This window comes from Zonotrichia leucophrys, unplaced genomic scaffold (genome assembly GCF_028769735.1).
Source record: "Zonotrichia leucophrys gambelii isolate GWCS_2022_RI unplaced genomic scaffold, RI_Zleu_2.0 Scaffold_612_29741, whole genome shotgun sequence".
Lineage (NCBI taxonomy): Eukaryota > Metazoa > Chordata > Aves > Passeriformes > Passerellidae > Zonotrichia > Zonotrichia leucophrys.
This window is the reverse complement of record NW_026992817.1, coordinates 17170-29741: the sequence shown is the minus strand read 5'-3', so window position 1 is coordinate 29741 and position 12572 is coordinate 17170. Positions and strand designations below refer to the sequence as shown.

Below are 12572 nucleotides of genomic sequence, written 5' to 3'. Positions count from 1 at the left end.
GGCAGCAGGATCATCCTACAAGTGCTGCAGGAATTTTCTGCAGGCTCCTGCAGTGCCTGGTGCTGCTCCCTTGCCAGAGGCACCCCAGGCCAGGGCGGCACATCTGGGCTGCTGTGTCTGGCTCTGCGGTTCCCTGTTCTGGGAACAGGAGGAGCTGCAGAGGCTCTGCAGGACTGACAGGATGGGCTTTGGGGCTGGCAGGAGAAGCTGAGGGACCTGGGCTGCTGGAGCTTCTCAAGAGGAGGCCCAGGGCTCCTCCTGCAACTGCTCCAAGGGTGGTTTCAGAGAATCCCAGAATCAGCAAGGTTGGAAAAGACATTGGAGATCATCAAGTCCAACCTGTGCCCTGACACTGCCTTGTCTCCCCTGAGTCTCCTCCAGGATAAACAACCCCAGCTCCCTCAGACACTCATCACAGGACTTGTATTCCAGACCCCTCCTCAACCATGTTGCCCTTCTCTGGACCCACTCCATCCCCTCCAAGTCCTTCCTAAATTTGAGGGCCCAGAACTGGACACAGCACTCGAGGTGCTGCCCAACCAGTGCCCAGCATAGGGGAGGAATCCCTGCCCTGTTCCTGCTGGCCCCACCATTCCTGATCCAGGCCAGGAGCCACTGGTCTTCTTGCCCACCTGGGCACACTGCTGGCTCATGTCCAGCCTGCTGTCCATCAGTCCCTGCAGGTCCCTTTCTGACTGGCTGCTCTCCAGCCACTCTGTTGCCAACCTGTAGTGCTGCAGGGGTTGATGTGGCCGAAGTGCAGGACCTGGCATTTGGACATGTTAAACCTCACCTTGTTGCATTTGGGCCCTGGATCCAGCCTGTCCAGGGTCCTCTGCAGAGCCCTCCTACACTCCAGCAGATCAACACTCCCAGGCAACTTGCTTTCACCACAGTTCCATAAGGCCCCAGAATGTCCCAGTGATCTCCATGATTTCATGAGGCCTCCCAGTGTCACGATGTCTCTTTGGTTCCATGGGACCCCTTGGTGTCACAAAGTCCCTTGGCTCCTTGGACCCTTCAGTGTCACAATGGCCCTGGGTCTGTCAAGGCCCTGCAGTGTCACAGTGGATACTTGGTTGCATGAGGTATCTGAGTACAGCAATGCTCTCCTTGGTTCCACAGTGTCACAATGGCCTCTTGGTCCCAAGGGCCACCACGGTGTCAAACATGTTTCCTTCCTTCCAGAAGTCCCTGAGGAATAGCACTGGCCCCTTGGTTCCATGGGGCCCTGCAGTGTCACAATGGCCCCATCATGACACCAGGTCCTGCTCTGTCACAATGCTCTGCATGGTTCCACAAGGCCCTGCAGGGTCACAGTGGCCTCTGTGGTTCCAGGAGGCCTCAGAGTGCCACAAGGAATTCCTTGGTGCTGCAGTGTTACAATGGAGCTCTGGTGGCACAAGATCCTGCAGTGTCATCAGAGACCCTTGGTTCCATGGGGCACCAGAGTGTCACAATTGTTCCCACAGTTCCCAGAGTCCTTGCAATGGAGCAATGGCCCCTTGATTTCATTGTCCCCAGGGTCTCCCAAGGGTCTCCTTGGTTCCACAGTGTCACAGTGGCCCCTCGCAATAGTTTTTTAAATAGAATATTTCTAGTTTGAATACACTACAGAAATCTGTTGTATCTTCCACGAAAGATTTGGAAACTTAAATCAAATGACTCCCAGAGGCTTGCCTGGTAAAGGTGTTCTGAATGTTTATGAGCCCTGGGACACTGAATTCCTGCACTGAATAGTTGGAAGCTGAACAAGCCTCTGGAGCAGTGAAATTCAGCAGCAGCCTTCAAGTTGCTGAGGATGTCAGCAGCCCCCACTGAGGCCATCCCTGCCCAGAGACCGTGGGGGAATGGGCAGACAAGGAGAGCGTCCCTGGGGCTGGGGCAGCACAACTCAGAGGCACCAGCGGCTCCAGCTGGGCAATGGAGTGTGGAATGTGGCTGGGAAAGCCCTGCCTGGGCTGGGCCAAGCAGGACAGACAAGCCCTGACTCCCATCCCCCAGATGACTCTCTCAAGGTGACATTTAAAAGGAATTACAATTGTTTGTGTACTCTGAGTTGGATGTACTGGTGAAATACCGACAAGAGACCTTCAAGAGGTTAAACAACAAAACAGCCTTTAGTGGCAACTTTAGAAAAAAAGAGAAACTTGGCAAATCAATCAAAAACACTTGTCAACATTCAATCAATCAAAAACACTTCTCAAAGCATTACCTTGGTCCATTCAATTTCACAAACTCTAAGCCTGTTCAATTTTAGGTTAATCAAAATTTGCAAGAGGAGGGAATTAGAAGAAGACACAAAAAGGGAGAAAGAAGAAAAAGATTTTGAGAGGCACACAGACAGCTACCAACTCCTGAATTCCACCTGTGTTCAGATGGAAATTCCAAGAGTTGGTAGGGCCAAGATTTGTGCTTGCTTTGTGGTCAGACTGAAATACCCCTTGATCTTCCTGGGCCCTTCCCCCAGGTGGGACTTGGGCTCGTTTGGTGCCTCAGGAGCTGGGCTGGGGCTGCAGAGGTGGCTGTGGGGCATTGCCTGTGCTGTGCCAGGGACTGGCAGCCACTGCTGGGCTGGGATGGAGGCTCTGGGGGGATTGGGGTTCCAGGGCAGTGCAGAGCTGGGGTTCCAGGGCAGGGCAAAGCTGGACCTGCTCCTTCCTCCCCCCTACATGAAATTTTTTCAGCCAGCAATCTCCTCCAGTCTTTCACAGTTGGGAATATTGGACGTGGAACCCCAATTCTGGCCATGGGCACCTGGACAAGAAGGACAGTTCTTTTCCATAGAGGCCCAGAGTCTGGAGACCCTCACTAGGCCAAGGTCAGCCAGACTTGTCAGTTATGCCAGATCTTGTCTGAGACCTATCCTTCGATATAAGGAATTTTGGAAGTGGAAGCCCAATCTCGGCCATGGACACCCAGAGAAACAGAACAGGTCTTTTCCATAGGAAGGAGAGCATGGAACCCTCCCCAGTGTTTTGAGATCATGTGAAAAATGCCAATCGCTTGTTTTTAAAATTTTTAAAAGTTTAAGAGTAATAAAATGGTTAAAAAGAATAGTAACACAGTAAGAGTAATAACAATTTGGACAAATTGAATTAGGACAGTATGAGACAATAAAAGCAAAGAGTTACGAACATCTGGGTACCTTTTTCTGGGCATCACGAGTCCTAAAAAGGACCCCTGAAAACAAAGGATTAACCCTTAAGAATAATAGCCCATTGCATATTCATGCACTTCATACATGATGCATAAATTCCATTCAAACACAGGATTTTGTCTGGTCATTGTCAACTTCTTCCTTCTAATTCTAACAGCACCTTCAAGGTAGGAAGAAGTTAGTTTCTTCTGGTAAGAAGGCAATAAATTCATTTCCCTGAGAGATTTAGGTGTCCTGTGGCTGCAATCTGCTGCGAGTGCCTCATTCCTTTCTTTAAAAAAACCTCAATAACATAGTTCTTATTTTAACAAATTTTATAACCTAAAACTATATTTAACACAGTACTTAAGAGAATTAATACAGCATTTCTTTCTAACACAACACATATAACATTCATTTTAATATTTGCAAAACGCCAATCATATAATACATGCATTTTTCACAGGACAGATGTAAGGAAATTTGGAGGAGAAATCCCAGTTCTGGCCATGGGTGTCTGGAGAAGAAGGAGAGTTCTTTTCCATAGGAAGGAAAGCACGGAGCCCTGGTGTTTCAGCAGCAGATGAGAAGTGACCCTCAACATGTCAAGGTCAGCTGGACCAGTGAGGTGGTCCCTGGGAGGCCAAGCCAGCCAGACCTGTTCCATGTTCTTTTGGTTTTATGGTGACCCATAGTGTCACAATAGTGTTTGAGACCCTGCAGTGTCATATCAGTGCCTTGATTCCATGGGGTCCAGCAGTGTCACAATGGATCCTTGTTTTGATTGGGTTCTAATATGTTGCAATGGCCCTTCAGTGTCACAATGTTCCCAATGATTCCATGAGGCCTTGAAGTGTCATGGTGGCCTCCGTGGTTCTCCAGGCCCCACAATGTCACAGGACTTCTCTGTTCCATGAACCCTGAAATGTCACAATGGACCTTTGGTTCCATGTAGCCCTGCAGTGTCACAATGGTCTCCTTTGCTTCCCCAGTGTCACAATGGACCACTGATGACACGAGGCCCTGCAATGTCACAATGGACCTTTGGTTCCTTGCAGCCCTGCAGTGTCACAAAGGCCTCTTGGTTTCACAAGGCCCCACAGTATCACAATGGTCCTCTTGGTTCTGTGGGGACCCCCAGGGTCACAATGGTCTCACTGGTTTCATGAGGCCTCACAGTGTCACAATGCTTTGCTTATTCCATGGGGATTCACAAAGTCCCAATGGTCTCCATGATTCCATAGCTCCCCACAGTGTCACAATGGCCCCTTGCTTCCATGAGGCTGTGAAGTCTCTTAATGGTGTCTGCATGGTTCCATGAGGCCTTGCAATGTCACGATGGACCTTTGACGCCATGGAGTCTCGCAGCGTCAGAGTGGCCCCTTGGTCTCATGACACCCCAAAGTGTCACAATGGTCTCCATGGTTCCATGATGCACAGTGGTCCCTTGGTTTGATGAGGCCTCTCAGTGTTACAGTGATCCCTACATTCCATGGAGTCACACAGTGTCAGTTTGGTCCCTTGGTTCCACGAGGCCCAGCAATGTCACAGTGGTCTCCATGATTCCATGAAGCCCCACAGTGTCACAATGGCCCCTTGATCTCACAGGACCCCACAGTGTCACAGTGGTCCCTTGGTTCCATGGGCCCTGTGCTGCTGCATTCCCCTCTCCCCTTCTCAGGCTGCCCTGCCAGCTGAGAAATGCTCCTTGGGGCTCGGCCTTGGCCAACAGCCCCTGGGCTCAGCTCCTCTGCAGCTCATCACAAACACTGTCTGCTCCAGGCACTGCTGCTGCCCAACCAGCTCCTGGTTCCTTTAGCAGCAGCCCTGGGAACTGTTTTTGTTCCCTCCGTGGCACAACATCCCTGTTCTCACACTGCCAAAGAAAGCTGTTGATGCCAAGTGCAGCCAGGATGAACCATTGCTGGGACTGAAGCCCCTGAAGCCCCTGACTTGGGGCCCTGCAAACAGCGCTCCAAAAGGAGCCCTTGGAGCTCTCCTGGGCCAGTGACTCCCTCTGAGTGGGGCCTCCCCCAGCCTGGAAATCTCCCAACTCAGGGATCCCCAACAACGACGGAGCCTGGGCTGATCCCCCCACTCCTCCAGGCTCAACCCTTTGTCCGCTGGGGAGATGCCAAAGCATCCACAGGGAGCATTTCCTGCCCTCAGGGGAATTGCTCACAGGTGCCTGGCACTGACTCTTTGTGTCTGTGTGCACACAGGAGTGCCTGTGCTGGGGAAATGTGGCAGAAGATTGTGACAAGAAATGTGATAAGAACAGACTGTCCCTGTGTGCCAAAAGATCAGTCAATGGGGTAAATATCCAGCCTGGCTGGGCAAGGAGGTTTTGGAGGAACTTAGGAATAAAATGAGGATGTATCAGCATTGGAAAGAGGGTCAGGTCTCTAAGGAAGTGTTCAAGAAGGCTGCTAGAGCATGCAGACAAAAAATTAGGCAGGCCAAAGCTCAGTTTAAACTCAGAATGGCAATTTCTGTAAAGGATAATAAAAAATGTTTCTACAAATACATTAATGATACAAGGAAGGGTAAGACCAGCCTTTGTTCTTTATTGGGCAAAGGAGGGAACTTAGTATCTGCAGATGAGGAGGAGGCAGAAGTGCTTAATGCCTACTTTGCTTCAGTTTTAGTGGGAAGATGACTCGCCCTCAAGACACCTGACTACCTGGGCTGGTTGATGGTGTCAGGGAGCAGAATGGTTCCCCCATTATCCAAGAGGAGGCAGTCATACAACTACTGAAATGCTTGGATTTTCATAAATCTATGGGACCAGATGGGATCCACCCCAGGGTAATGAGAGAGCTGGCAAATGAGATTGCAAAGCCACTCTCCATCATCACTTACCAACAGTCCTGGCTCACTGGTGAGGTTATGGATGACTGGAAGCTGGCCAATGTGATACCCATTCACAAAAAGGGTGCAAAGGAGGATCCTGGTAATTATAGACCAGTCAGCCTGACCTCACTACCTGGCAAAATAATGGAACAGTTTATATAAAGTGCCATCACACAGAATTTACAAGATGGCCAGGGTATCAGACCTAGCTAGCATGGGTTTAGGAGGGGTAGGTCATGTTTAACCAACCTGGTCACCTTTTATGACCAGGTAACCCGCCTAGTGGATGCAGGGAAGGTTGCAGATGTTCTATATTTGTATTTCAGCAAGGCCTTTGACATTGTCTCCGATAGCATACTCCTAGACAAGCTGGCAGCCCGTGGCTTGGACAGGAGCACTCTTTGCTGGGTTAGGAACTGGCTGCATGGCCGGGCCCAGAGAGTGGCGGTGAATGGTGCTGCATCCAGCTGGTGGCCAGTCACCAGTGGTGTCCCTCAGGGGTCTGTGCTGGGGCCAGTTCTGTTTAATATTTTTATTGATGACATGGATGAGGGTTTAGAGTCTTTCATTAGCAAATTTGCAGATGACACTAAGCTGGGAGCGTGTGTTGATCTGTTAGAGGGAGGGAGGGCTTTGCAGAGGGATTTGGAACAGTTGGATGTATGGACAAAATCTAATGGGATGAAGTTCAATAAGTCCAAGTGCCGAGTCCTGCACTTTGGCCACAATAACCTCCTGCAACGTTATAGGCTGGGGACAGTGTGGCTGGACAGTGCTCAGGTGGAAAGGGACCTGGGGGTGCTGGTTGACAGTCGGCTGAACATGAGCCAGCAGAGTGCCGTGGTGGCCAAGAAGGCCAATGGCATCCTGGCCAGTATCAGGAACAGTGTGGCCAGTGGGAGTAGGGAGGTCATTCTTCCCCTGTACTCGGCACTGGTGAGGCCACACCTTGAGTATTGCATCCAGTTCTGGGCCCCTCAGTTTAGGAGGGATGTTGAGATGCTTGAGCGTGTCCAAAGGAGAGCAAAAAGGCTGGTGAGGGGCTTGGAGCACAGGCCGTATGAATAACGACTGAGGGAGATGGGGTTGTTCAGCCTCGAGAAAAGGAGACTCAGAGGTGATCCGATCACCCTCTTCAACTTCCTGAAGGGTGGCTGTGGTGAGCTGGGGGTCGGTCTCTTTCTCTGGGCAACAACAGACAGAACAAGAGGACACAGTCTCAAGCTGCGCCAAGAGACATAGAGGCTAGAATTAAGGAGGAAATTTTTCACAGAAAGAGTGGTCAAATACTGTAATCATTGACCCAGGGAAGTGGTGGAGTCACCATCCCTCGATGTGTTTAAGGGAAGACTGGATGTGGCACTTGGTGCCATGATCTAGTTGAGGTGTTAGAACATGGGTTGGACTCAATGATCTTAAAGGTCTCTTCCAACCTAGAAATTCTGTGATTCTATGATTCATGGAACCAAGGATCCACTGTGACACTTCAGGGCCTTGGGGGACCAAGGGCCATTGTGACACTGCAGGGCTAAAGATCCAAGGGACTTTGTGACACCAAGGGGTCTAATGGAACCAAAGGGACATTGTGACACTGGGAGGCCCCATGGAACCATGGACACCATTGGGACACTGGGAAACCGTGCTGACACAAAGTTAGGTGCGAGTTTAATCTGCTGGAGGGTAGGAGGGCTCTGCACAGGGCCCTGGACAGGCTGGATCAAGGGCCCAAATCCAACAAGGTGAGGTTTAACAAGACCAAGTGCCGGGTCCTCCACTTTGGCCACAACAACCCCTGCAGTTCTACAGCTTGAGAACAGAGTGGCTGAAGAGCGGCCAGGCAGAAAGGGACCTGCAGGGACTGATGGACAGCAGGCTGGACATGAGCCAGCAGTGTGCCCAGGTGGGCAAGAAGGCCAATGGCTCCTGGCCTGGATCAGGAATGGTGGAGCCAGCAGGAGCAGGGCAGTGATTCTTCCCCTGTGCTCAGCACTGTTTGGGCAGCACCTCGAGTGCTGTGTCCAGTTCTGGGCCCCCCAATTTAGGAAGGACATGGAGGGGCTGGAGTGTGTCCAGAGAAGGGCAACAAGGCTGGGGAGGGGTCTGGAACACAAGTCCTGTGAGGAGTGGGTGAGGGCCCTGGTAGATGTTCAAGTTCTCCAGCCCTTGCTGGCCCCAGGGGCTGATGGCATTTGTGCTCCCTCAGCTTCATGTCCCCACACCAACAGCATGGGGGTGCTCCCCCTGCTGTGTGCAATGCAAACAGGGGCTGCTGAGCCAGTGCTGCCGTGTCTGTGCCTGCAAGGATGGGGCACCTGTGTGAGCTGGGGGAGAGGCCAGGGCTACAGAGGGGAGATGTTGTTGGCAGCTCCGTCAGGATGCTCTGGGATGCTGCCCTGGGCTGTGCAGCGTGCTGGGGATGGATCAGCCCCTGCTCTGCTGCTCCTTCTCGTCTGCCCCAGGGCCCTTGCAGAGCCCCAGCCATGCTGTTTGCCCCCAGCCTGCCCACGGCCAGCCTGGGGCTGCTCACGGGGCTTTTCTGTGCTGAGCATTGGCCTGGGTGTGTTCTTGAGAGAGCCTGGGCAAGGAGCCTGGAGCCCCCAGGGCCTGGGCTGAGGCGTCAGCGCTGCCCCAGCAGTGCCCATGGCCTGTCCCTGCTGCAGCCCCGGCACTGCCACCCCCAGGGCTGTGCCCGGCCCCGAGAGCACTCAGGCCCTGCAGCAACACCAGGGCCACCAGGGCAGCGGGGCAGGGCCACGGCAGCAGCACTGGCAACACCAAGTGCTGCTGCTGCTGGGCACAGCTGCTGGGCCAGCACTGATCTGCCCCCAGCTCTGCACACAGACATTGCTGCTGCAGCTCCAAAATAGGAAACAGTAGGGCATCTCTGGTGAAAACTCTGCGGGTAGATCCTTTAGTTCCTGTAAAGCCTCAAGGAAAACAGCCTCTCATTGACACAGTCTGTGACTGTAGGGAAGGTGGAGAGAAACAAAATGAGAAATGGCACAAACAATGACATTTCTGTGTGGACAATATGAAAACGGTAAAATAAAAGAAAACACCCACAACTAAACAAACAAGAAGTATGAAAGGTGACTTTTATTACAAGTGATTTCAAGACATTTGCCAGCAGTTTAATGTTTCTGAAAGCATCCAGTCATCAGTCTCCACACTGCAGCCTTGAGCACCTGGTTCCTCAGGCTGTAGATGAGGGGGTTCAGGGCTGGAGGCACCACCGAGTACAGAACTGACAGGGCCAGATCCAGGGATGGGGAGGACATGGAGGGGGGCCTCAGGTGAGCAAACATGATAGTGCTAATGAACAGGGTGAGAACAGACAGGTGAGGGAGGCAGGTGGAAAAGGCTTTGTGCCGTCCCTGCTCAGAGGGGATCCTCAGCACAGCCCTGAAGATCTGCACATAAGAGAAAACAATGAATACAAAACAACCAAATGATGAACAGGCAGTAACAGCAAGAAACCCAAGTTCCCTGAGGTAGGATTTAGAGCAGGAGAGCTTTAGGATCTGTGGGATTTCACAGAAGAACTGGCCCAGGGCATTGCCATGGCACAGGGGCAGGGAAAATGTACTGGCAGTGTGAATGAGAGCATTGAGAAAGGCACTGGCCCAGGCAGCTGCTGCCATGTGGGCACAAGCTCTGCTGCCCAGGAGGGTCCCGTAGTGCAGGGGTTTGCAGATGGACACGTAGCGGTCGTAGCACATGATGGTCAAGAGATAGTACGCAGCTCCAATGAAGAACAGAAAGAAAAAGAGTTGAGCAGCACATCCTGTGTAGGAGATGTTCCTGGTGTCCCAGAGGGAATTGTGCATGGCTTTGGGGACAGTGGTGCCGATGGAGCCCAGGTCGCTGAGGGCCAGGTTGAGCAGGAAGAAGAACATGGGCGTGTGCAGGTGGTGGCTGCAGGCTATGGCGCTGATGATGAGGCCGTTGCCCAGGAGGGCAGCAAGGGTGATGCCCAGCAAGAGGCAGAAGTGCAGGAGCTGCAGCTGCCGCGTGTCTGCCAATGCCAGCAGGAGGAAGTGCCTGATGGAGCTGCTGTTGGACATTTGCTGAGCCTTGGCATGGGGATCTGTAACAAAAGAAATCATGGAATAGCTGTGTTTTGAGAGGATTTTAAATATTCCAGCATAGCTTTGGGGCACTTTCCCCCTTCTGCCTGCCCAGGGCTCTGCTGCCTGGAGCTGTCCCTGCCAGCAGCTGCTTCCCTGTGCCCAGGGCTGGGCCCTGCCAGTGCTGCCAGAGCCCAGCCCAGCCCTGGGGGCTCAGCTCTGCCCTGCAGACCCCTCCCAGCTCAGGCACTGCCCAGGGGCAGCTCTGGCTCTGCAGGCTCTGATGGAAACGTCAGAGCAACCCTGAGGAGGTTGGAAAAGTGACACTGATGCTGCCTGGGAGGGGCCCTGTGTTGATTTTTGTCACTGCCTGATTTGTTTAGATCAGAGATAATTTTTTTTTAATTTGCCTCAAGCTGAGCTAAAATGAATATCTATGGTCAATTTCCCATTCAGGTAACCTAAAACAATAGATTAAAAATGCAGGACTTCCCCTTTCCTTCTGCCCCTGCCTTACTATGCTCCCTGTATAATCTACTTGGAAATGTTCTCCAGTTAAATGCCGGGATGGGAGCAGTCCTGAACAATGCAGCATCCTCCCCACACAAGGAGAACACTTCCAAGCCTGACCAGCTGTCTCCTCCCACCCAGACCTTGTCCCCCAGTGCTGGGAGCAGCTGCCAGGGCTGGCTGAGAGCTGTCCCTGGCAGGCAGCAGAGTCCCTGCCCCAGCACAGCGCCCTGGGCTGCAGGACCCTGCTCTGCAGGACAGCCCTGGGCACCCCTGGTTGTTCTGCACAAGAGACAATCAGAGAATGTACTCACAGGGTCTGCAGGCATTGGGATGTTCCAGCTTTAGGAGACGGCTCCAGGAGCTGCAGCTGCATTGTCCTGCAGCCAGAGGTTCCTGTGCCAAGGGCTGGCAGTGATTCTGCCCCAGGCACTTCTCAGCACCTTCCCAGCCCTGACTGATTGAAGCTCTCTGTGCCTCTGTGCTGTGCCCAGGGTGGCTGCAGGCAGTGCCCCAGCCCTGCTGGGCTGGCAGAAGAGCTGCTCATCAAGAGAAATGTGCTTTTGAAGCTCTGCTTGGTTACCAGGAGCTGCCTCTGTGCCAGGAGCCCAGCCCAGCTCAGCAGCACAGACACAGCACAAGGACTTTAATGAGCCTCTGGGGCTTTGTGCTCATGCCCTGAACATCAGTCCCTGAGAGGGAGCTGAAGAAACCTCTGCAGAACTCCAAGTCAGAATCCAACTCCAAAGTTTCTTGGACTTTTAATGAGTTTCCACTAAGAGACACAACTGAGAAATTGTCCCCATACCCCAGGCAGAGCAGAGAACTGCAGGCAGTGATGACAGGTGGGGACAAAGAGAAGCCAAGTCTTGGTGCCCTGGGGCACAGCAGGGTCTGTGCCACCAAGGGCTGGGAGGAGACACCTTGTCCTGAGGCACTGGGGCCTCCTGGCACAGCCCCAGCCAGGCTGGGCACTGTCAGCCCCTTGTCCTGCCCTCAGCATCCCCCCCTGCCCACATCCCATGTCCTCACAGATTTGCCGGAAGGAGTCCCTGGGGAGCCTTGGTCAGGAATGGCCCTGGGGGCTCCTTTATTCTCCCTGCAGGGATTGCAGGTTTTTCAAAGGACTTTGGGTTTGGCTTTTGCCTTGGAGTCTCTAAGAGGTTTCTGCAATAATCATGGCCTCCAATTATCTGCTGTAATTAGGCCCTGGAGAGGCTTTGTCAGTAACAGCACTCAGTGGGGCTCATTAATACTTTAGGGTACTTCAGTTTTATAAACTACTTGGTGTTTCCCTTTTGATACAGACTATGAAAAAGATTGTGCAGTTCCAGCCTCCAATATCTCCTTTAATGACTCCCTTGAGAGCCTTAATCTGTAATGACACTTAGTGGGCCATTTATGCTTCAGGGTACTTCAGTTATTTTAAGGTACTTGGTATTTCCAGTTTGATACAGACTCTGTTAGAACTTTGTACAATCATGGCCCCAATTATCTGCTTTAATGAGTCCCTTGAGAGCTGTGTACTGACACTCAGTGGGGCTCATTAATGCTTTGAGATAATCAAGGTTTTTAAGGTACTTTGGATTTTCCTTTCCACACTGAGTGTCCAAGAGGTTTTTGTGCCATCCTGGCCTATAATTCTCTCCTCCTATAAGTCCATGTGGAGCCTGTGTAGGGGATGGACCTCAGTGGGACCCATTCATGCCTTGAGACATTTTGGGGTTTTCTTCTGACTTTGACTCCTGGAAAGGTTTGTGCAATCTCCTCTCAGGCCCTGAGGTTCCAGGGCTCAGCTCCAAATGCATTACAGGCCCCATTAGGATCAAGCAAGTCCTGACAAACCATGGCTCCGCCTTGATTTCCCTCTTGTCTGGAGCAGTTCATCAGGAATTATTTTGTAGTATTTTTTGAGATTTCTTTGCAAATGTTTTAATTAGTGTGGTGGGTTCAGTGTTGGCTAATTACCGGTACACTCACTAGAATACACTTACTCAGTATCT

General features: G+C 52.0%; 1 protein-coding gene across 1 annotated transcript; it reads right to left on the bottom strand.

Annotated features, from left to right (window-relative positions):
- Window positions 1-9123: 9123 nt before the first annotated feature.
- On the bottom strand, window positions 9124-10056 carry LOC135441875 (olfactory receptor 14J1-like). Its single transcript, XM_064701430.1, has one exon. The coding sequence runs from the start codon at window positions 10054-10056 to the stop codon at window positions 9124-9126; it is 933 nt and encodes a 310-aa protein (XP_064557500.1).
- Between the last annotated feature and the right edge of the window lie 2516 nt (window positions 10057-12572).